This window comes from Pangasianodon hypophthalmus, chromosome 5, assembly GCF_027358585.1.
Source record: "Pangasianodon hypophthalmus isolate fPanHyp1 chromosome 5, fPanHyp1.pri, whole genome shotgun sequence".
NCBI lineage: Eukaryota > Metazoa > Chordata > Actinopteri > Siluriformes > Pangasiidae > Pangasianodon > Pangasianodon hypophthalmus.
In genome coordinates, this window is record NC_069714.1 from 16,957,724 (window position 1) to 16,983,444 (window position 25,721).

The following is a 25,721-nucleotide window of genomic DNA, read 5'->3' on the forward strand; positions in this document are numbered from 1 at the left end:
CTGACCTTCCTGGTGACTGCTGGGTCCAGATAACTCTTCAACTTCTGGATATATGTGTGAGGAGGGTTTTTCACTTGGAATCTTTCCTGAGAGAGAACAAGATATTGTTATATGTAAACGACAGGGGAAATACTGACCAGTAGTGTAGAACCAGTAGCATGTATTGCTATTTATGATAAATTTGTGCTGTAGTTTTATCACATATAATTCAAGTAAACAACATTGTTTAACTGTTCGAAAACAAGGTGGTATGGAAGAGCAGAGAGCCAATCACAGATCCCTGAGGTTCACAACTCACCACCTGAGGACACTTCATGGAGAAGCCATGTAGATGCTGTGGACTGAATCAGATCTGTGCTTCTGGAATCGTTCTTACCTATAGCCTATATCTGATATTTATACTGTTTTGTTCGCTAGAATTGTGACCAAGAGAATGGACAAAGGGAGAATTAAAAGCACAACACTGCACTGCTCACTCAAAGCTTTTATTAAACAGCAAAGGGCTACCGTTTAGTCTACCAACAAAAATGAACTAAGAAGTAACTAGTAGCGTAGAACCAGTAGCAGGTATTCCCATTTATGATAAAGTTGTGCTATAGTTTTATCACATACAGCATAATACAATTATACATCATACAAATCCTTTCTTTATAACAGGTCCGGTATGGCATTTTTGTTGATAGAATATTCTAGAATGAGTCATGATAAAAAACATGATGAAAAGACAGTCATTCTGCCTTAGTCTTCTTTTCTCTTGCTCCCATGTTGATTGTGCCACGTGGTCTTTGCTATTCTTTAGTTTCTGTGTTACTGGCCTGTTGTGCATCAGTGTTAGTACTAGGCTATTCCTGATAGACTGCCACAGGAATTTAGAAAAATAATACAAATCAGAATTCCCTCATCAACAGCGCAGATATTCAGCAGTATCATCTGGGTGGTCGTGTGAAGGTTTAATTGAATTTGGATGTTTCGTATTGGGTTGTTTGATGTTTTGATTTTAATTATAGAAAATACTACAATAACTTTATTAAATTGCAAGCATTATGGAAACAAGTATTTGCCAGGTAATAAAAAAGTTTTAAGTTTGAAAAGTATTTACATTTCAGCCTCTTCTGAGAATGTTTGGCCTTTTTGGCCTTGGTAAGGACACTCCACAGATAACATAACATGGTGTTCCATGCACAATAACAGGAAAAAGGACAGTCCCCAGGAAAAACTCAAACCCAGGCTCTAACACACCAACGCTGCTCAACACATAGCACTTGTGTTAATATTAATATACATTACCTTTTTTTTTCACTGGTTTTTGCAGACATGTTTATCCAAAACAAATCACAAAAGAGGCAGTATACAATCCAGACTTATGCTTATGGAAATGTTCGTACTTCACTAACACTACCTGCCAATCGACCTATCCAAAGTTAACAGAGTGAGACATCATGCATGACATCAGTAGTCATTCATGCAAATGTCAATAACAGGCCTGAAATAACTAGAAGCAACCTGGTGATTTGGGAGAGAAAAGCACGAGAAAATGTGTGTGGCTTCGTCCGGAGGCCTCCGGCCAAGGTTAAACAGTGGCTTAGTGGAGCATAAATTTAGATGGATTTATAAGTGCTGCAGTAGCTGTGTACTTTATACACAATGAGATCCATGCTTAGTCTGTATTTGCAGTCACGTGGGCTAGAAAGAGAGCAGTATTAGAAGCATGAAATCAAACTGCTCACCTGATCGCAGATGAGCTCCCACTTCTTCTCGTTGTCATACTGCCGCAGTAACCGGGCTTTGTCTGGAGGCAAATTCATAGAATTCTGAGAACACACAAAAACAATGAGTGAAATGACAGAACAAACACTGTAATAGTTACAGATTATGAACAGAGAAATGTGTGCAGAATTTCAGAATATTAAGATACATTATAATTTGTATAACCTGAACTAATTTAATCCATCACAGACATTCACTGCTTCATAAAGAAGCTGCAGAGTGACACAGGGTAAAGGAGATATGTGGGGTGAAATATTTGAGCCACTCTTTCGCTGGCTAGTTCACACAAGCAAGCGACAGATTTTCTGCAGTACAAACAAATGATGTGGTAAAGCAACAAATGCAAAAGATTGGCTCGAGTGAAATCCTTGAACCAATCCTACAGCAATCCTGTCTGTTGACCACGGACACCTCTGCTCTCACAACTTTAGTTCCTACCAGCATTTAGCCGCCAGTCAATCACATTTGCCATTCAAAAATGGAAGAAAAAAACAGAGTCTCACATTTTCCAGGGATTAACTACAATATAAAAATCAATTTTAAACAAGCAGAACCCAATGCCGATGGCGTCAATGGGAATGCCTCCACCGCCAACAAGTCTAGTGTTTCTTGTGACAAATTTGTGCAGTTGAAATACCCTTAAAAAATACTTCAAACAGAAAGGAAGCTATTTTGGAAAAAATATTTCAAACATTTACCTTGACTGGATCAAGTCCAAAATCTAATCAGTTCATCTGCTTGCCACAATGATCATTTCATATAAACCATACAAAAATACAGCCACTCGTTCTTGAGATATCAAGCTAACGAGAATCTTGGATAGATGCACAGACAGATGGACAGACAGACAACCAGAAAACATAAGAGACAAAGCTAACAAAGCTAATACCATCCAGTGTATGAATTGTACAGTAGATTGCATACATTTTGTCTATTACCATCTCATATCAGAACTTAAAAATCCAGACAGTGCACGTCCACAACTGACAGTTTTAACTGTCACACACTTGCTAGTGTAAGAGTATTAAAGCCCCCTCATCTCTGCCATCATCACTTCATAACGAAAGCATACACAAGTTTAATAAACACATTTTAAATTCCACACACGTTTGCACAAGGGTGTGTGTGTCAGTAGGAGCGCACTGCTTAGCTCAGTGGTATACTAAAAGTGAGATTCTTGTGCTTACAGCTCACTTCCTCCTGCGGTTTCACTGGACTACGGCAAAGTTTCAAAGGGGTGTGTACAGTGTAACAGAGGTCTTATTTACAGAGATAACTGACGTAATTACATAAAAACATGAAAAGATAAATGTTACCAACTTTTTTTTATCATTTTGTGGTCCCACATTTTCCATTTTTATTTAATGGCACGGTTTTACATATTAGTTGTCCACTATATCTTTTTTCACGATAACTTATGTATAAGCTTTATTATTGCTATATTCATCCTCAAGTGCTTGGGATCAGTGCAGCTTTGTATTTTACAGTTTGAACTCTCACATGTCAAGCATCCACACAGATGTTAGTTCCAAACCTGAAAAAAATCAAGCACTCCTTCCTTTTCCGCTCTTACACAAGCCCCTTTTCCCTTCTGCCCTACTTTTAAACATCTGCGCCATGGAACTCCCCAGAAATACTGCAGTCAACATCAACATTTGGCTCCGAATCTCCTCCTGTGCCTTTCCTTCTTTTTCATCCTCCCCTCTTTTTCAGACTTTCCCTCCCTCACGCTGCTTCTTTTCCTACCTCTGCTATACTAGCTCTCTCTCTCTTTTCTCTTTCCCTTTATACCCCACCCTTCAAAGCATGAGGTAAGACTGAAACAATTAACTATAATCAAACCATCCCGCCCTGACACATAGCCACTCAATCTGACATACACACCAAATCCTAGAAACAAGAGCCGTAAACGGTGCCGCTTTAAAGTGCATGTAATCTTCTCTCTTGCCCCGCCCACTGCCCAAAGCACTTTGTAACCTTGTCTCTTTATATGGAAAAAACAACCATTTCTCATGTGTTTTCAGCTGTAAACCTCTACTGTTTTCCATTGCAGTGCTGGGCATGGGAGCATTAGAGAAGCGATCAGGATGTTGTCTTTTCCAGCCTCATCACTGGGGCTTGGCTGGAGAAAAAAGGCGCACGGCTTTGAAATATCGGCAGATGACCTTGCCCGAGTAAGGCTATACCAACAATCTGCCTGGAGCTTCATGGATATATGGCTGTGTTTTTGTCCTACCATTTAAAAGTGTGTCATTAAATAAAAAATAGAAACTTTAACTAAATAGAAGCAGAGTGCTTATTAAATGCATTAACACTTTCATTTCACTGTTGAATCTTGAAACTGTAGAAGACGCAAAGCTTCAAGCATCAGGTACATGTTTTGTCAGAATTTTGTAAATCCACAGTGAAGTGGTTCGGCGATCTTTACCAGTGTCAGGTGTTGTAACACGGTGCCACGGGCACCATGGCAACCACAAGGTCTGAAAGACATCCCTATCTTGACACAGAGTGTGGGTTTAATGGAGATAAAGCTGAGACTGAGGTGTGTGAATCCAGCAGATGCAGACGAGATCGCAAACACACAACAGAATGCGACCAGTATGTCAATATGTATCCTGAGATGGTAAATCATGTCTATTAGAAAGCCAATGAGACAAGCATTCAGACAAATGACCAGCCAAGTCCATTAGCGTGTCCAGTAACCACAAACTGGCCGAAGACATTAACCACCACATTAATCCCTACATCTGCTTAAAAGACATGCTCAAATTAAGAAGCCTTAATAACCGAATATTCAGACAGCATAGGCGATTTGTTATGTTTGGAAATCAGGATAGAGATCAATATCCATAATGTAATTTGCAGAGCAAGAGAAGGCGAGCTGTCCACTACTTAAGAGTAAATCTGATCTCAGTTCAGTACTTAGCCGAAATGGTGAAATGTATTTCAATTACCACAAGTTATAAGGAAAGTAGAGAAGCTGAACTTCTGACCTGGCTTTCAACTCAGGACACAGATGGAGGAAAAAAAGAAGTGGGAGAGAGACAGAGAGGGAAAAACAAGCAAGGGAAAATGAAAAGGAAAGAATGAGAAGGCTACTAGTCCAAAAGTATAACACAAAAGTAAACACAAACCATTGGTTACTTTACAAACCAGAATGACTAATGAACCTGAATGTGAATTATACAAACTTTAAAAAGGAATACTTTAACATAACATACAGTTTTGGTCAGGCTTTTTTCACAATAACACATCAAGCTGGCAAGCGTGTGTTACCTGTATTTTAACTGGCTCCTAGCGGTCAGTACCAACCTGCCTGAACTCTCACCGCCTACAAATTATAGAATTCCTGTACGAGCCAGAGAAAACTACACAGCGGCCATACAAGGGTAATTAAATAAAACCTGATGATTCTGAAGTTGTTCACACAGGCCGTTTCACTCTGACTAGCAATAAATTCTATGTCGAATAGGGGTCTTTGGTATTATGGCATCCATGGTGCTTCATATTTATACATATTTATTGCCAAAATCATTTGGAAGCACACTGAAACAGATTGTGTATAATTTGCATGTTTCTCTATCAACTGCTCTAGTAAAACATTTACGGATAGCACAGTAATTCTCTACAAGTTCCAACACACACACATACCTTTTGCTAATGTGCTCCGAAGCAAGCTTTGGTACATGCTCAAAAAAAGGGCTGCAAGGGTGTTTTAGTCTAGTTATGTATGTCTCTCAAAATAAAAAGGAAATTATAGCACAAACTATACTAACACTTCAGTGCTGATATCACTCTCAGTGACCAATAAATGAGTGTGAACGCTACAGATATGTATGGATGTATACCGGAATAAAATCACTCCACTTTATGTGAAAACAAGATTCTGTTAGAAGCCTAATTCAAATTCCTGAACTCTCAAGCTATCATCTACAAAATCGATATATCATGTTCTAACCACTCATTTGATGGTGACAGACACAAAACGTATAGTTTCTAACTGTATGTTAATACTAATACAGAGTGGAAGGCACTGACATTCCTTACAGATGGATATTTGAGTGTTATGTTAGAAAACCTAGGAAAAAATGGTGCATTTTTAAAAGTAATGGAAAGGTAACTTTGTTGTAACATAGAGCCATGGTTTTAACACAGTAACTGAGTGCTTGTTGGACTCACTTGATCTCACAAAGCGCACTAGTTTCTCTCAACCTGACTGGAAATGCTAATTTTTATAACTGTACTGTTAATAAGCAATACTTTGACTTCTGGCCAGCCAAATGCTCAGCAATATCACAAGGACTGAACAATTCTATTTAACAGCACTATAGTAGGGGAGATAATAAATTTACTGGTTCGCCCAATGGGTAAGTAAAAGCTCCTGGTCCCATGTTTTAGTTGCCTGGGAACTGAGTAGGCTAAAAAGTGGTAGCTAATACAATATAGTAATGTATGGAGAGCTAGTTTGCTAGCTAAGTGGATTAATACAGACTAAGGGAAACGAAATATGATCTATATCCTCTTGTAACAACGTAGTACATTGTGTTTGCACGCAGTGTTTCAGCTAAGAGCTGTGGTGTTCTGTCCTCACATTACAGATAAAAGATAATGTTCGAGTCTGGCTAGTATCATTATTTTCTGTCAACATGTTTAACTGTGAAGTGACTGCGTGTAGTAACCAGGAGAGTTATACCATGGTTGTGTGACAAACTTTTTTTTATTTTGCTTGATCTCGTCTATGTTTCCACAAACCTACGTGTTCATCCATGCACACTAATTCGCATTGTGCAAACTGTTGTACACGCAGCCATATTGTGTCTCAGCAGGTGTGTGTCCTGCAGCAAACAGTGGGATTCAGAAACATGCGCTATGGTTACAGCAGTGAGGTGCGGTGCAACACTGTGGAGTGCATTATGGTTAAACCTACACACCAAATGAAACCTATCTGTCCATTAATCAACTTCAAATAAAAAAAATCCATAGCGCACACAAAATCTGCTTCTCCCTGGTGCCTGGGCTACTGACTTTTTCCACCCTGGATTATTATTATGGATTAATATGCCTTGTTGGTTATATCTGTAACCTTGTCTCTTTTTTCGAAACTAGGCTTTCAGTAATTACTCACCTTTCCCATTATCAACAAGAAAGTTAAACATTAAAAAGTTTATAGTTAATATATCATTCATTGAAGTAAAACATAAAGGCCTATACCTTTTGTTTTTAAAGTTTGTAGTCACACTGTAAATGACATTTTAGACAGTGTGCAGTGCTATAGAAAATTTTATTCCTGTTCAGTGCCATAACTGATTGTTATAACATGTAAGATACATGACATGGCTGAACTTGATTTTCTGATTTGGGCAAGATCATAGCATATGACTAAGTTAATGTTAACGTTAAGAACAAGAGGATTGCATTGCCTAAATATTTCTGAGAACAGCTCTACCTTGGAGGCAGAATTAAATTCATTTGTCCTAACAGCCAATGGGTAGAGAGTACTTTTCAAACATTACATTCGTCCCACAGCTAGTGACAATCCACAAAGTACTGTTTGCGAGCTGCATGGCAAACTCTGTGCTCATTAAAAAGTTATTTTAATACTGATGCGCTGTAAAAATAGTTTTTAATAGGTTCTTAATTTCGTGCTGTTTTTCTCTTAGTGGTGTCAGTCCTGGTGATCTACTACCCTAGATTCTAACTTTCAGTCCTCCAAAAAGCACAGCTTAACACAGATCTGGTGTGTTACATTTTAGGGCTCAACAAATGGTGGCACATTACCATGACCTGACTTGGGCATGCTTACAATAAAGTATATAAACCATAAATATTTTTGATTGCTAACATTATCTTGTGAGCTAGTGAGGTAGCTGGCTAGAAACATTCTTGAGAACTGGTATGTTTGTTCATTTTTAGTAGTGCTGTTAAACTGAATTAAAACACCGACAAAGCTAACTAGCTCCAAACCATAAACTCTTTTACTTGCTAGTGTTCGTTTGTTAGCTAGCTAGGTAGCTAGTAAGCTATTTATTGTTAGCTAATAACATTCTGGATATCAAGCTTGCTGGTAATTTATATATTTTGTTGAAGCAATGAAAAAGCAAAAGCTGTGCCAGCTATTAAACCGTGGAAAGGTGTGCTGCCTCTGAAGCAGTTTTCTTGAAAAGTTCCACCTGCTGGTTGTTCACTAATAAATATCTACCTTCAGAACTATACTGACTGGTGATCTTGCACATGAGCATAGTCACTAGCTAATAGAGATACAGATACCTTGACCTTACACATCATCTTACACAACTTCGTTGATGTTTCAGCAAGTTGTGTTTGCTATTCAGAATTGACATTAATATGTCACTCTAAATCAGATGTGACTGTCTGCTACATGAATCATGGATTAAAATCAACATTTTTTTAGTCACTGTAGATTTCTCTCAAATTCCAACTGCGTTTTCTTTTCCATCTTCGCTGCAACCTTTTGTATTTCCCTTCCCTCTCTCGTGAGTGAAACACATGGTCATATTTTCTCACATTACTGTATTTCCTTAGTGTTTCCTGAGCCTGATGGAGAGTGAGAGGAGCAGCCAGACACCATCTGTCCCACAGTTGAAGAAAAGCCTCCTCTCTGCTGGCCAGACAGAGTGAAATGAGAAAACCACCAGGCAAACAGAAGAGATGACAAGAGATCGGTTAATTAAATATTAGAAAATAGCATCAAACTGACTCCAAATGCAGCCTGCTAAAATTCCTGGCTTGTGCACCGTCTCAGAAATGTGCATATTGCATATCAGCATGCACAGAGAGATCCGTTATTTGGTCCTGGATTTTTCAAATTTAAATAAAACTGTTCTGGGATGGCAAACTTTTCTAAGTCAGCTTGGCTCAGGACAGGTCAAAGTGAGAGCTATCAAGGCAAGTCCTAGACTGGAAAGTTAGTGCAGTGTATTTCTGTAATCTGGTGAATGTCTGTGGGTGCACATATGTCCCTCGTGTCTTTTAGGGTAAGTATAATCCTCCCTTCAACCCCCCCTTAGGATCATAAGATAAAGATCATGTTTTATTTTTGTGGATTTGAACAATTTATAGTCTTAAGTCAAATGTTAGACAAAGTATGTATATTTAGCTTTTTAAAACAAACTAGCATTAGCTTGTTAATATTTGCACTGATCAATTGTCGCTTTTCCTATAAGGCCGTATTTCTTAATCTCCAAAGAGGAGAAATGAAAAAAGACTGAATCCTGATGAAGTTCAAGGATGTCAATATAAAGTGTAATCCTTTTATCCACTGTAGAGTTAATCTTATTGGTTGTATTTTTGAGTGTGGTGAACTGTGGTTTCCACTCCTGTCGCTCACTGACAGAGAACCTTAATAGAACAGCAATGAGATCACTTTTAGTCAAATATCTATTCCACCTGTAGCATCTGCTAGTCCCATTCACCTCTACAGGCAACGATAATCCATTCTTTGTTAAAGCTATGAAACTTGAGCTGTAATAGGTTTGTTCGTTCTGCTATTCCAGTGGCTTTTATGTCTCTCTATCTGCCACTCTATCTGTCTTTAATTTACCTACTCATTCGCCCACTCGTAAAACTTAATTACTTGTGTCTTTATTGTCCAAATCCTAAAACAGCAGCATATCTGCAACTCCATCAGGACGTCTAGACTACCAGTTCTTTTTAAGGTTGGTGAATCAGCTGTAGGCAGAACTGTTTCCAATTGCTCACAGTGGAGTGGTTGTAGAACTGACACCATGTATTTCTGCTTTTCATATATAGTGTTGTGACAGCAATCAACTTTCATGCGATTATGCTCTAAAACTAAACATCATCATTTGAAACTGGAGCCAGCTACAATTTTTTTTTTTTACAAATAGATGATACTTGAAAAAACAATGGCAGTAGCGTCTACAGCTGTACGGTACATATGTACATATAGGTACATATATGTCCAGAAGTTTAACACCTGACCATTACACTCATATGAATGTATGACATGCTTGCTGAATATCCCATTCCAGATTTAGTCCCCCTTTGCTGTTATAATAAACTCCACTCTTCTGGGAAGGTTTTCCACTAGATTTTGGAACATGGCCGTGGGGATTTGTGTTCATTCAGCCACATGAGCATTAGTAAAGTCAGGCACTGATGTTGGGCAAGGAGGTCTGGTGTGCAGTCAGCGTTCCAGTTCATCCTGAAGGTGTTCAGTGAGGTTGAGGTCAGGCCTCTTTCACTCCAACCCTGGCAAACCAAGTCTTCATGGAGCTCTCTTTCTGCACAGGGGCACTGTCATGCTGGAACATGTTTAAACCTCTTAGTTCCAGTGAAGGGAAACTGTAATTCTACAGCATACAAAGATATCCTATACAGTTGTGTGCTTCCAACTTAGTAGTAAGTTTAGGGAAGGTGCACATATGTGTGTGATGGTCAGATGTCCATATTGTGGCCATACAGTGTACCTGTAACACATCTGTCCATTTTTAAACCACAGACCTAACATTACCAGTTTGTGTGACATTTTTTCATGGCACCTGAAACACAGCACAATAAAAAGCAGTATTCTGACTGGATTATTTTTACATAGGAAAGTGGAGTAATGGAATTATTACTGGTATATCTCTGGGATTTTCCTCACGTCTGAATCCTTTTCAAGTCAAAGGACCTATAGAAATAACCCAGTTAAATATACTCCATCTAAATGGACATGGTAGTAAAGATTTTGTTATAGCTTACATACATGTTAATGATCACACACTCAACCGACCACAGGCTCTAAAACAAGCAGCTATAATAAATATTAAAATATTCAGTTTGCAGTGGAGACAATCCCATTGACCTTAATTACTTAAGATGTCCTCCGGCAACGTTATTTAATAGACAAATGCACGGAAATCTTGTTCCATCTGAACAGTACTTCATAGCCTCCTAATAATTATGGGGAAGCCTGTATGACATGATAGATGTTTTATGTGAAGTGTAAGCACTACTCTGAGTAGGCCCAAGCACAGATTACACACTATCTGGCCACAGCTGATGGCTTTAAACTGACAACCTGGCACAGAGTCGCCCTGAGGGCATAATGAAGACATCTATACAATGAGCTACTGTCAGTGCCAATGAACTGTCACTGACAGACCTATTCAGTCATTCAGGAGGCAAAGTGCTAGGTGTTACTTTTTATGCAAACTCAAAAAATGAGATGATAATAACTCCTTTCCTCTAACTTCTGTCTGGCTTACTTTCACTTGCCGAAGTTCACAACCTCATATCGGCTTTTTTTCCCAGAGTTTATTTGATAGCTTGGATATAATTTGATAGCTTCGATATAATGATCATCTAGAGTTCAGTCCAGGTTTTATTTGAAAGCACTGGTTTTGAAAAGCATATCCAAAATAATAATTTAAATTATTATAGCCACTTTTCTTCTCTTAACTCTTGGCCATGGATGGGTGTGGCATTTTTGGGATTCACTCGATCTCTGTAAAATTCAGCGAACATTTTTTTCTGTTAACCAATGGATGTACGGTATGAATATGACACAATAAGCCACCTGCAGAACACACACTGTAAAAATACTTTCTTTTAAAAAGCTTTACAATAAATTGCATTTTACCAACCAAAATGTAAACCTTTCAGGGTGTATACAAAGTACAAAGGTATTGTCAGATAAAATTTATGTGCAACATGACAGATTATGGCACTTAGCTATGTATATTCAGTGTGGAGCAGCTTAATATTAGCACTAGCATCCGTTACCACCTTCTCTGGTAAGTGCTTCGCAACTTCTTCAAAACCTCTTGCACTGTTTGTCTTTACTTAATGTCAGACAGGAAAATTACTTGAGCTGTTTGTCATGTGGACTAAATGATGATGCCCTCAAGCTCCTGATATCAACAGTACTTGTTTCGAGACCAGCAGCACTGTGATAATAGAACCAAACTGTGACCATACTCTTTTGTGGTGGAAAAGTATAGAGTGGTACGGCCTTGGAACCAGCACCATCACTAGCTCTGTCCTTCTCTGCTACCTGGACTGAAGTAATGTCTCCACAGAGAGAACTCATCACAGAAATCCCCCTCACAAACAGCACTAGTGATGAGCACAGTTTAATAGTATTATACGCATAACAAAATAAAATGAAAAAAAAAAATGCTAAGAGGATAGGGCTACTACTGGGCTGTGAGATCCTGAACACAAAGACAGAGGGCGTCGCTACCTGATAAGTGGCAACGGCCTGATCTTTACTGCACATAATCACCATTTTTTATAGAGGCTTTCACTTTCACTGACACCGAGCTTCATTTGTATACAAAGACGAAAACAGGTGAAGCTCAGAAAAACGTCAGAGGTATGGAACTAGTTCAACACTTCACTAAATACACACACAAGCATCTGGGACTGATTTAAGTGGTGAGGAAAGACACCATTATCACTGTAGTTGCCCTTTTAAAGAGTATTTAATGATGTTTAGAGAAGGATGCAAGCTGTGACAGACCTATGCAGCTTCGGTTCGCTTACCTTTGATTGGAACTGATATTTATAAGCCTAGTCATTAAACTCATAAAGTGCCAACCCTGTTGTTTCTTAGTGTTTTGGGACAGAAAGTCAGGAATGCTACAGTGAGGCTATAGAGATATCAGATGGACAACTAGACATAGTTCAATGTACTCTACAGGATCATCCATGAGGAAGGCGCCTCAATGGCAAACGTGTTTTCAGTGCCGCCAAGTCTCATAATTCTCTCTGTGTCCTCATCTTGGACTCTGGAATTGACTAGTGCTAAATCAGAAACTCTGCTTTAACAAAGGAAGTGGATTACTAATAAAGTCTCGTGACTTATTAACCCTGAGTCTCTCAACTGCTGATCACATGACATGCACTAAGCACTCCCAGAGATTAGGTGAGAGAAATTCGTTAGGTAGGTTAATAGTCCAAACATCAGACTACAAAACCAAACGCTGAGATCGCCAGCCTGCAGCACTTTCCAGCAGTCTTCACCTTTAAAAATCCTGAGTGGGCTGTGACAGTGTCAATCCTTTGGGAGTTGATATTTTTAAAAAGCAGTTGTTTTATGAGCAGGATAAAGTGCTTATTTACTTGTTCCAAGCACATCCTGGGAAGAACTTTTCCAGAAAAACATGAAATAATCCTAAGTATTTATAAAAGTTCCTGGTTTACTTGCACCAGGAAAGACCTGAGAAACATAACATATTCTGTTACACATTAGTTAATACTATAAGATTGCTTAATACTTATATAAAGCATCTCAATTCATAAACTATTTAGCACTACTCTCTTATACTAGTTAGAGCGATACAGAATGAAGAAAACATCAGCTTGGTAAAAATATCTGAGGTTTACTTTAAAAAGAAAAAAGGCCAGAGGACACTGTTTTTTTTTTTGTTATGATTAGATGATGATTATAAATTAGCCTGTGAAAAACTCTCATACATTTGAGTAAACTGAGTTTCCCACTTTTAGCAAATTAAACACAGAAAAGTAGAAAGAAAAAGAGACCACCCATGCCTCATACATTCAAATTGATTTATTTTCAAAAAAAGGGGGTTACTAAGGTAATTCACCATACAACCCATTACACACCCTTAAATACACAATGGTGCTGATTTATAAGTTTACATTGCAAAATGTATATACAAAATGTATATCTTTGCAAGAGAAAACATCTTGAATTTGGCCAAATTTATCTGATATTTTTATTATGAGATTATTATAAATCAAATATAACATTATTCAAACTTTTACACATTTCAAGCTTTAAATTTTCACTTGGCAGATCATTTTGCTTCTTTCTAGAAATGAATGCTTAAAATTAAAAAAATCATCTGCCAATAACATAAGACTATTTAAAGCTTGAAATTAGTAAAAATGTCTGGAAATAAGTTTAACATTCATAATATTTGGTCTATTGGAATCTTATAATAGGAATTACTAGATAGTTTTGATTATACTCAAGTTACATAGAGGAGATGAGAAGATGTTAAACAGATCCTACACTTTGAAGATAACTCTCTATAGATGTCTACTCTGCTTCTGAATTGGAACGAACATGTATTATATGACGTTTGATGTCGACGTGTCAGGAGAGAAAGTGGCGGTAAGCATAAAGCCATCCTGACAGATTGCTGTATTGTTCTCTCTCTCTACATGCAGCACATTCAGATACAGTTGAAGCTCCCATTCACATAGCAGATGTTGCCCCTGGCAAGAGCTCAGGCTACAAACAAGTCCTTTCACCCACACACCTTCAAAAGACAAGCCTCTCCAGGGATACACAGCCACAGTGCATCTGTCTGCGCTCGGCAGAACTGTTTGCTTGGGTCTCGTCCAATAGCCAAAGTGTTTCAGCATCACTGAAGCCCGAGTACAAACATTACAGGCACAAAGGCGAAGTCCATTCAATACAGGAGTGTATTAGGAGGAGTGCTTAGACGATGACTCTCTTCAGATGGTAAGAGGGCCACAAGGCAAACTTACTTCAGCAAGGAGACAGTAAAATGCAGAGCACATGGATTAAAAAGGATCTAAGGTTCAGTAACTCACCAGGTCAAGGCAAAAAGCATAGTGTATAAATGAAAATTTAGCATGACTTCATATGTATTGGTTGGGTTTCGAATTGAAAGTCAATTCATCATTTTAAGAAAATCTTTCTTAAAATATCCTAATAAGATCAATAAGATCATTTGCATAACATGAATAAAAACAAACAAGTCAAAAAGCACCCCAGTACTTAGAGAGATTGATTTCACACGCAGATGTTGCAGAACTTTGCAGCTAAAATGCAGCATAAATGTTTTATAACTATGTGCAGTCACAATCTTGTGACAAAACTGTGCTTTGTTTCTCTGTTTTCTTTTCTCTGAGAATCCTTCTCTTTGTTTTCAGAGTACAGATGCACGTCTCTGTGTTTACAATGAATAACAGCTGGATTCATTAATGGCTTGATTTGTCAAACCAAACACCCACGCACGCTTCTACACTCTCAAAGTGTCTAGTCACGTCCTCACTACGATTTCTAACAGCCGTCACCTTGGCCAGAACAATGAGCCTAGAGTACTCCCATAATGCTCTGCATGACAATGAGGCACAGTGCCCAGGAGTGACACTTTGGCTACTGTATGGCTGCGTTGGCAAATCTGAGCAGCGATTCTGAGGCGTTAATGAAGCCGTAGCAGACCATTACATCACCCCACAACCTGTGCCATGCAGCACACAAAAGAGCTGCAACGTTACACAATCGAGCTGATGAGAGCCAAAACACTGAAGGGTGTATGACAATATAACACATGGGACCTTGTCACAAACACAACAGCGCTGGTTAATCAGTGTTAAGTTTGTCCGAATCATGTGATCTTATCAGTAACCGCTTGAAATCTTGAATGCTACCATTCAAGGAAGTGAGTCATAAACGTTTGTTGAATATATTATGTGTATAATAAAGACACTAGGAGATGAGATGGCAAAGGAAACACAGCCTGTATAGAGTGCTGCAAAAAATCAACAGAAATCCCAAAACTATGTCTAAATTTGGGGGGAAAAACGCCCTAAGAGAATTCAAAGCCCAACTACAAACTGCTGTTAAGGTCAAAGCCAAGAATCAGTTTCCCACACGGCAGGCTGCCACGCTGCCCGCCGCATACTAGAGCTCTGCTTCAGCTTTTCCCAAAACCAGCACTTTCATACACCACAGGCCCTGACTGCACAAAGCCCTTAAAGTGCACAGCACTGCCTCTACCCTCTTCTCTCTCCAGCTCTTCATGCTTCACACTGGTGTGGATAATTAGATAAGGGAGCGTCCTGGGACGACATGTCACTAGTTGATTTTCAATCAGAGACCCTGAACGGCCCAGTACCCTGATCTGCTCAAGGGTGGATGCGTGGCTAGAGATGTACAGCTAGAGCAGAATCTTCGGCTCCAGTAGGGAGCTAGTAGACGCCGCAGGGATCGGGTGCCGTGCCAAGCTCCACGATGAGACAGAATAAAGGACGGCTCTGTTCTTTTTGCTACATGTGTGGAATCTGACGCTACTATCAGCTCTCTGCAGCACTAAGGATCAGCATTGTTCATTTGTCGTAATAGAAAGTCAGTACAAAAATGACAAGAATGCTGTCAGTAGCTGCGTTGCTGATGTCATCACTGAATAGTGCTGGTCTACTACGGGAGGCACGTGCATGTGGTACTGTTTAAACACAATCACAATCAAATCATAAATATGTCTTTTTGAGGAGGCAATAAAATGCGACATTTATGTGAAATATACCTTCAATGCATATGGTTCGGTTTGTTAAGCATGAAAATATTCTGGTTTGCTGCATGGCATAGCAAAGAAACAAGCACTACAATTTCATAACCACAGGCTACTGCTCACATTCATAATACAGCTTTTAAGAGTAACCTCAGCAGAATGCTACTGCAGTGTAAAAAAAAACACTGAGATGAAGGTCTACAAGAAAGTAAACCAGGCTGTGAGAAAGGTAAAGTCTGGACAACGACAAAACGCTTTGCATACTGAACCATGCACGACTAAACAAATTTGACTAAAGCACCATGGATATACTATTTTTTTTAGAAGTTTTACAAATGTATGTATTTCATATTAAATACAATAGTAAAGAAAAGAGTATCCAATTTTCTATTTGTTTTTAATATAAATATATAAACCATCCTTTTGCAGGGCTTATTTAATCAAAAGAAAAAAATAGAAATAGAAATTGACAGCGATACAGAAGAATAATCAGAATATAATACATTAAATTAAAGCGTATACACACACGCACACACACACACACACACACACACACACACATACATATATATATATATATATATATATATATATATATATATGTATGTACATACATACATATAGTACTGTAGAGCAAAGATGCCTTCAAAAATAATGAAATTAAATGTTTCTACATAAAAAAATACTATAAAGAGCAGTAAACAGTAGTAAATGAAACAAAGTCAGGATTTGGTGTGACGATCCTTCGCTTTAAAAAAAATAGCAGTCTCAGGTACAATTTGTGCAGTTTTATAAGGAAATTAGCTGTAAGTTTTAATGAGCATCTTGCAAAAGCAGCCACAGTTCTTCTGGTGACTTTGACTTGCTCGCACAGCTCCTTGCAACCTCACATGTGTTTTTGAATCCTTTTGAACACTAGCTAGTACATTAGCTCATGAAAAACAGTGTGATTGCAAGAAGGATGTTTTTTTAAACCCCTGTAGCCTCTGCTGATTCGAGATAAAAAGAAAGCTGCTTTTTCAGAGGATGGAGTGTGGGCTAGATTAAGTTTAAATGATTTAATTCACCTCACACAATATTTATTATTACTATTATTATTATTACTATTATTATTAGTAGTAGTAGTAGTAGTAGTAGTTACTTGCTTTTATTTTCACTAAACATTTTTTTTCCTCACATTCAGCACACTTTGTCTTGCGGAATTCACTTATATTTTTAGCAAACTCACAGGAGGATCTATCTGTAAATTCAACAGGAAGCTAAGCCGGTGGGGTTTTACAGGAAAGACAGCAGAGGTGGTTAACAATAGCATGATACTGATGTCCACCTCCGGGTCAGGCCTGTCACTGGAGAGTCTTTCACAGGACAAAGCACAGTATTTTAAAGATAACAAATCCTTTCCTGGAGACATAATTTAGCACTAAGAAAAGACTCCAGGACTTCTTTTCATCATAATCCACTAATTATATGCATGGATCCTGGATTCTTGTCTCAAATGGCTAACCATTACAAAGGGTGGAAATACAGCTGCTTTCTTATTTAGCTTTTTGAGTTATGAATGCCTCTGAATAACTCGTCGCCTTTATATTGACAAAATGTTAAGGACTGGGTGAAAACGTGACTCATGTTCTTCTGGTATAAACATTACAAAAACTAGAGTCAGCTAAAATTTTTAAAAAAGTAGCGACACAAGAATGTGATCCACTTGCCACCTCAATATTTCTCCTTTTACGTTATGTGTTCTTTTATTTCTTTTTATACCTAAGTTTTATGCTCTTAACCATGATTATATTAACTATGTACGGCAGTTTTCTTGTTTAAAATATTGTTTTATAGATAAAATGTGCTTTACTTACTTTACTTACTAAAACGCTGAATCTTGCAATCTAGGCTGTTCATTGAGAACGGACAGCTACAGCAGAAGAGAACCAGAATCTCCTATAGGATAATCAAACCCTTAAATATTACTGTACCACTTTCTGTAGGATTTCAATTAGACTAGTTCAATTCTTGTATGGAAAGCTGTTCTGAAAGAAACCCATGTGACCACATATAACACATTTCCATCAGACCTTTTGGGATAACTCATTGTTACATGTACATGTTATCTTTATACTCAGTTATGACTCTTGCTTAATAAGCTTACTGAGCTTTTTCACTACTGATATCACTGCAAACAAATGGGGTTTGCAACCACACTGGTTATCATGGCTAAAACTTCACTCAATTACAAGATTAATCTTCTCCAACAGAGTCTCTAACTAGCCTATATTCATCAGTCACAAACTCTAAAACTGGATGTGTTGGGTGGTTCTTACCAACCTTGCCCTACTTGGCCTATGTTTATCCTTAATTACACAGGGACAAACCCCAGCAAAACTGTTCACTAGATTTGAAATCGTTTGTTCTGTTCTTTGTTCCTTTTACTGCTGGAAGAGTTTCATAACAAAACAACCTTTTCCTCTTAAATCTGATAAGCATGATCATGTGAAGCCATGCTGAGACCCAGCGTCACGGTTCTTCTCCTTGGAGAAGCAGTTAACAGTAATGTTCCTGCAGCTATGGCAACCACGCCGCTGCTCGCAGATATGCTTTCGGCTGAATGATTACCACAAATGCCACACGTTGCTGCCTCCTGGCCTTGGAGAAATTACACACATTCACCTAAACACTTAATGGTTACTTCAGCAAATCAAATGAACAGATTGAAAAAAAAAAAGATGCGATTTCAAAATGAAAATCAAGACAAGTGAACATTACTATAATATAATTCATATAAAACATTTTTTTGCAGACTGTACTATAACTGGAAAGTCCCTTAAAAAAAAGCTGACGAACACAGAAAAGATTTCCATTTCACAGTCACATGTGAAACAGTTTGTCTTTTATCTTGGCAACAGCTGAACATCATGAATATGTCTGGTTTGAGAATCAGTAGCAGTTCCAGACATTCTTTAATTCCTGTGAGTTTTAGGTCAAACAGAGCATTATCGCATGAATGGGTTGCGCTTTTTTGTCTCAAGAGAATGAAATAATCCAAGGGTGGATTTCAAGCGTCTACACAATACGTGCTTAAATCCTCCCAGTGGATCTCTGCAGTGGGTTTGTTACCACATACTACTCACGGAGGAACATGGACAGAGGGTTTTAAATCTAAAGAAGTGCTCGAGCTGATTTAAAGTGGCACAGAGAGCCAAAGTGTAAATGTTTTACACAATCCCTGTAAATTTAACTTACAAAACCAGAGTATGAAGATATCATGTGCTACAACACAAAGAGCGCATCATGGGATCATATACGAAAAAACTTCTTCATCACTGACAGCAGCTCTGTGGTGTAGGAACAGAGGGGTCATCAGTAAAGCAGCTACTCTCTCAGCCTGCCAAAGCTCAGAGGCTGGCATGTGTCAGTGTTTAGTAGCAGTAACTAACTTTAAGAGCTGTGATTAAAACACACAAGCCCTCCGAATGCCTGCCAAAAAGTGACGACATCGTCGCTGTCACAGCCTGCACAACCTTCACTCTAGAATGTGTTACAGTATCATATAAAACTATCCTGCAGTGTGATTAGGCTAGATAACAAGATTTTTTTAAATTATAAACAAAATAAATACAGCAGGCTTTTGGCATTCTATTATGCCACATAATAAATTGAACACTAAAGTTGATTCTGTCACCAAAATCTATTCCTACAGCATGAAAAACGCTGAAATAAGTTTTTTTTGAAATAGCAGTAGGATTTGATCATCAGGAAATTTCACCGCCGAGTATCACAGATCATGACAGGTGATCAATCCAAATGAAGTTTTTTCTTTGGCACAGCAGGACATGTCCACCTTTTTGAGGTTCTCTGTAACAATGCAATCCACATTTGTCTTAATCACTTCAAGAGATAGTGAGGGAACAACTAAAGTTATAACATAAATTAGGGAAAATGAAGGCTCAATGGCTAAGGCTCTGGGTTACTATTCAGAAGGTCAGGGGTCCAAGCTGCCACTGTTGGGCCCTTAACCCTCTCTGCTCCAAGGGCATCGTATCATGGCCGACCCTGCGCTCTGACCTCAACTTCCTAACAACCTGGAATATGTGACGAAAACAATTTCACTGTGCTGTAATGTATATGTGACAAATAAAGGCTTCTTCTAATAGGAAATAACCTGTATCATGTACAATCCTCAACATTTAATGTAACTATCATCACTATAGGTGTGTCATTCTTTAATAAACAAAAATGGATTGTAATCGTTGGCAAAGTGATGTGGTGTAACAGGATAATAATTCTCTTCGGGGGATAACTGCCATCCATGAATTTTCCTATAATGCCATGTCCTGCCATGTTTTATTCCTTACTTTTAGAACATCTAGAAATGCCAATAACACTAAAAGTGACTCTGACCATGAGGTAAAATTAAAATCAATGTGGTTATTATAATACTGCATGACTGCATAATTACATGGTTTTAAAAATGATCATATAGTCATGTACAAGAAGTCCCCTCTGGCCGGAGAAAAAGAACCGCAGCTTTAGGCACTGTGCGAGACTGAGTGACTCATTAAAACCAAACCAGCTCCATTTCCTCCAGGAGTGCTTTAACTTTCCACTTTTCATCTTTTAACTTTCCAGTAGCACTTTAACTTTTCTCACTTTTTTTGCCCCAAGCCTCTCTGCCATCACTCATCTGAACTGTGTTATCACCCGAGTCGTGTGTGTGGGTGTGTGTGTGTGTGTGTGTGTGTGTGTGTGTGTGTGTGTGTCTGAGTGTTAACCAGAAGCCCGGGTCAGAGTGATGAGGGCTGCTCTACTGTTAGTGAAGCATAAAGTCTGACGGTGTTTGACCTATAAAAGCGAGACGAGCAGACAGCCAGGGCTGTACCACCCAAACACACGCAACAGAAGAGCAGACATCAAATGCATTCCCTAGACACGCAGGTGCAGAGTCTGATAAAGCCGACCTAACTATAGATTTGGGGATCATAAAAGTCGTGAATGAAGCTGAAATGCTTTGGAACAGTATTCTTATTCATAGAAACAGGAGGCTGGCTCTCTAGAGAAAAATGAATAGAAGCTACAGAATACATTTATTACATAGTAATTCATTAGGAAATGTGTTTCACTTTCATGGGCAGGATGATATGCACTAGGGCTGGACAGTTGTGGGGTAGTTGTGCACTCTAATACTGAAATAATTTTAAACAGTTTCAGGTTCATCACGTCTGCTTTCAACTTTTAAAGCATTTTAAAAGATGTTTATTACCACTGCATGTGTGAAATTATTGAGAGAAGCTTGTAGAATACATATTTATAAATGGACCTGCTAATCTTTACTCTTCTCTAAATTTCACCTGGTGTGTTAGTTTTTCACAAAGTGGGCTACTCGCATATCACAAGGATTACAGTGTGCCTACAAATATAGATAGACAGCCTGAATTTACAGTTTGCAGTTGTAATGATTTATAATCCCACTATCCAGCATCACTCAGAAAAGGATGGGTTCACGTTTAAATCTGGTTCCGCTCAAGGTTTCTTCCTCATGCTGTCTCAGGAAGTTTTTCCCCGCCGTTGTAGCCTCTGGCTTGCTCATTAGGAAGCTAAATCTACATCCGGATTTCTGTAAAGCTGCTTTGTGACAATGTCTATTGTTAAAGCTATTGCTACATCAATAAACTGAATCGTATTGCCATATGGTTTCGTTTAATGATACGACTATTTCTGATTTCCCAATTCCCTAAATATGTACTGATCCCATACTGGCAAGAACTTCTGGCCACTGAATTGTACATATTTTAGGACACTTACAGCAGGCCACCATCACCACTCTGATGCTTTGCATAACGTCAGCAGAAGCTTACAGAGAGTCGGCTCGATTACAATAATGTCAGTATCGGACACTGGGCAACAACCAGAGCTCTGACATCAGGGAAAAAAAAAAACACACACACACACATACACAAAAAAAGATGCACTGGTACATCCCTAACTTTCACACAGACATACCATCACACCCTGAGCATTTCCTGGATAAAAGCAGGGTAGATGAGACATCTGAGCAGGTACTGTGGAAAGCTAGGTGGTGAGGAACTGATTTGCAAGAAGCAGTGTGTGCTGGGCAAAATACTGCTCTGTGTACAGCAGTTTTCAGCTCTTAACATCAGCTCTCTAACCAACCAGACATGTGGAGTGAATCAATGCCTGAGCCTTCACCCAGAGGGAAAACTTGCAAAATAATCAGCACTTACATTTAATAACAAGTAGATCTATGTGTACTCATGCACTCTCGGAAAAACAGCACTAAAAACTGCCAGTCATTGTCACTGGCATGGCGTACACTTTCACCCTGAAACGTGCAAATTGTGTACTAAATAAAATCCATTTGTGTGCCTAAAATCATGTTTAAAGGTACACTATATCCACTTTTCCAGGTGAACAGATATTTAAAGGTATAAAAAATAAGTGACAGTGAAAGTACAGTTTAGTAGTGTTTTTTTCCTTCAGTGTGTGTGTGTGTTTGTGTGTGTGTAGCTGACTGAGAAGACATCCAGCTAGCTGAGTTTAAAAGTACACAAAACTAATAAAATGTAAGGCTGCATGATATTGAAGAAAAAAACAATAAGCGATAACTTGTTAAATAAAATGATATGCGGTCCAATACCATGTAAAATACACACACACCCACATATATATATATTATACACACACACATATATATTATGACATAAAAATGACATAACCAACATACCTTTCATGTCCTTTTGAGGAAAAGAAAGCATTCTCTGCTATCTGTTTCGCCCTAAAACTTTGACTTTTAACTTGCTGAAGTATTAAAATCATTCAGTTATCGCCATCTCCTGCGATACGCATATCGCGATACTTACATCTGCGATATTTCGATAATTTCGATATATTGTGCCGCCCTAATAAAATGTCTAGCTACTTTTTCTTAATTGTGGAGTTATTGGAAACAAATGAAAAGCTTTCTAACTGGTAGAGAAATGTAGTTAAACTCTTGCTGAAAAGAAAAAGAGACAGTGAACAAACGTCGTCTAAGTTTTCCTGTAAGCCCCACACGCTCATGGAGCAACGAACCCGTGCTGAAAGAGCACAAAACACTCACTAAACCAGCACAAACCTGCTCCGAATACAGCAGTGAGGTCGGAACCAACAACACACATGTTATAGGTGTGTTAGAAATGTGTAATATAACCTGTAACCCCTTGCTGTGTGTGTGTGTGTGAGAGAGTGAGAGAGAGAGAGAGGCTGGGGGATAGAGTGGAGAGCTGGAGCTAGTCCTGTTAGCTTAGCTCATTACCGCACACAATAGCGGGAGGGGACCGAGCGGCGCTGCTCAGGGTCCGGCTACCGCAGGCTCCTCACTGCTGCAGGCAGGATGTGCTACTCACAGCCGAACAAAGCCCGCTTCACTGACACGCGCAACGCTCATAGAATGTATTTCTGTTTTTTTAAGGAAAAGTTCTCACACTTTACTTACCAAAACAACCGCAAAGCGCTCCTCTAATTCCCCCGGGTCCGGCATGGGCAGTTTTAACGGCATGTTGTGTCCTCTCGGGTCGGTGTGCTGCTCCATACTCCCTGCGTTCCCCATCTTCCAGTCCTTCTTTCTAAACTGTTTTGGATTGTAACTATTTCAAGCAGCTTTCCAGTCAACCTGCTGCCTTTTCCACGTTAACTAACAAACTTCAGCCGTGATTTACGGCGTCAGCAGAAACAACTCCGCGACGGGAAGAAAAACTCCTGCGCGAGCATGATATTCTCTTATATACCGTTAACGGGAAACTTCTTAGCAACAGCGCGACATTTGATGGCAACGTGTCTTATCCGTATCTTGCACAATTTCCACACCACTCCCAGTGAGTTGCAGAGCTGACGAAGCGCATGATTCAGACTGAGTGTGCTCCCCGGATAACTCAGCTAACACTCCAGGTACAGCTCCTCACTCTCTTCCTCCCGCATCCTTCAACTCCACTCTGGCTCACACTAACCACGCCCACTGCAGGGCGTGTCGAAACGTCGTCGTTATGGAAACCTGGTTCTATGCTAGTGCATGCTGGTACTTGGAGTTCCCGCGTAACTAGCATAAACTTTGGGCATATTTCTAACCTAGAGTAAAACAGCTTAACACGCAAAGCACAGAAAAACCCCCATCATTAATATATTTTCAGTAAAACTCGTGTTTGGTGAGCTGAGCTGTAATCTCCAGGTGGCTTCTTATCCTGCACTTTCAGTGACATCAGTTTGGGAGTGTTTGCTTTGTCCCAGCTGGACAATTTCACTGCTCACAGGGCGTTAGCTGTCTCAGACCATCTGGCAGAGAAGACCAAAAACACATCCGAATCTCACACACAGGCTTAAAATGCTTCAAAATACTCAAGATCATACTTCTTTCTACTTATTTCCTAATGTCAGTAGTCCCTATAGAAATGTGGGTATCACAGGACAGGAGTTCTCAACATTCTGCAACCAGGGACCCCTTTAAGTGTAAGATCTATTTCATGACCCCTCAGCACAGACTTACTTTATGAACATAACCCAACTATTTATGTGTACAGTTATATTCTGGCTATTCTTATAGCCACAGAGCTTTTTTATTCAACTTTCCAGAACACATTAGACCCAGTCTGACACCATTTATAGACTTGAGTTTGGATTAAAACCCATCCAGTTCAGGGGATCAGGCATATAGGCAAAGATCTATACTAAATATACTAACATTGATATACATTTCTACCCCCTGGCTATCACAGACCCCAGATCATCACATGATAACCACCGAGAAGATACTATAATTTAGTATAGACACAAAGCAAAATAATCAGCAGGATAGCAGTCCATCCACTCCAAGACAAAAGAATGAAGCTTTTTTTTTTTCAGCCCTCAAACCTTCCAGTTTCTTCCTCTTGTTGTCTTAGGGAGTTTTTCCTTGCCATGTCATCTCAGATTTAGGATCTAAATCTATCTCTGGGATTCTGTAAAGTTGCTTTGTGACAAAAGTACTCAGCAAATTAAAGTTTAATTGAATTAATATTGTGGTCAGTAATCGTTTCCATCACGGACCCCCTTGGCTGTGCTTCGGTCCTCATTCCTCACTCTGAGATTCCCTGACATAGGATACTACTCAATTTAGTACACACACAAAGCAAAATATTCGACAGCAGTGCAGGCCAGTCACATCTGACATTTAAAACTCTGTATACCTGTCAACTCCAAGATAAAAAAAAAATAAATAAAGCCTCTTTGTAAGCTCCCATGCCTTCCATTTGACCAAGTTCTTTCAGATAAACGTGTATTTAAAAAATGACTGAAGGAGGAATATGCAGTGTTTGTACATGTGTGGGTTAAGGTCTATAGTGTGAGTGGGGTGTAAAATTTGTCATAGTCTTATGACAAAATGAAGAAAAGCAAATTATTTATATCAAAAAGATATATTTTGTGTTTTAGGTTTCACAGATATGCAACAAAATGGTCAAATAGTGCATATAACTCTGTAAATTCCTGTCTTACTCATTAGAAGTTACACACATAAACTACTATGAATTACTCAGTAACTAAGGTGATACGTGGAGGAAAGGTATGAAGTTATGACGGAGAGAAATGTTCTGACAGATTAAGGGATTAAAGTTAAAAAAAAAATCAAAATGATACCAGGTCAAACATTTGCATTTCCATTTCTGAATATGATGATAC

General features: G+C 38.9%; 1 protein-coding gene across 4 annotated transcripts in view; it reads right to left on the bottom strand.

Moving 5' to 3' along the window:
• Positions 1-24,030, bottom strand: part of fmnl2a (formin-like 2a) — a 51,869-nt gene extending 27,839 nt beyond the window's left edge. For 3 of the 4 annotated variants that reach the window (XM_026910888.3, XM_026910895.3, XM_053234563.1), the window contains exons 1-3: positions 23,509-24,030; positions 1,728-1,811; positions 6-86 (exon numbers count right to left, since the gene is read on the bottom strand). In XM_026910888.3, the coding sequence (XP_026766689.1) occupies positions 6-86; positions 1,728-1,811; positions 23,509-23,622 (279 nt within the window). In that variant the 5' untranslated portion in view covers positions 23,623-24,030. The remainder of the gene's footprint in view (positions 1-5; positions 87-1,727; positions 1,812-23,508) is intronic. The other variant, XM_026910878.3, reaches the window with a different exon arrangement.
• Between the last annotated feature and the right edge of the window lie 1,691 nt (positions 24,031-25,721).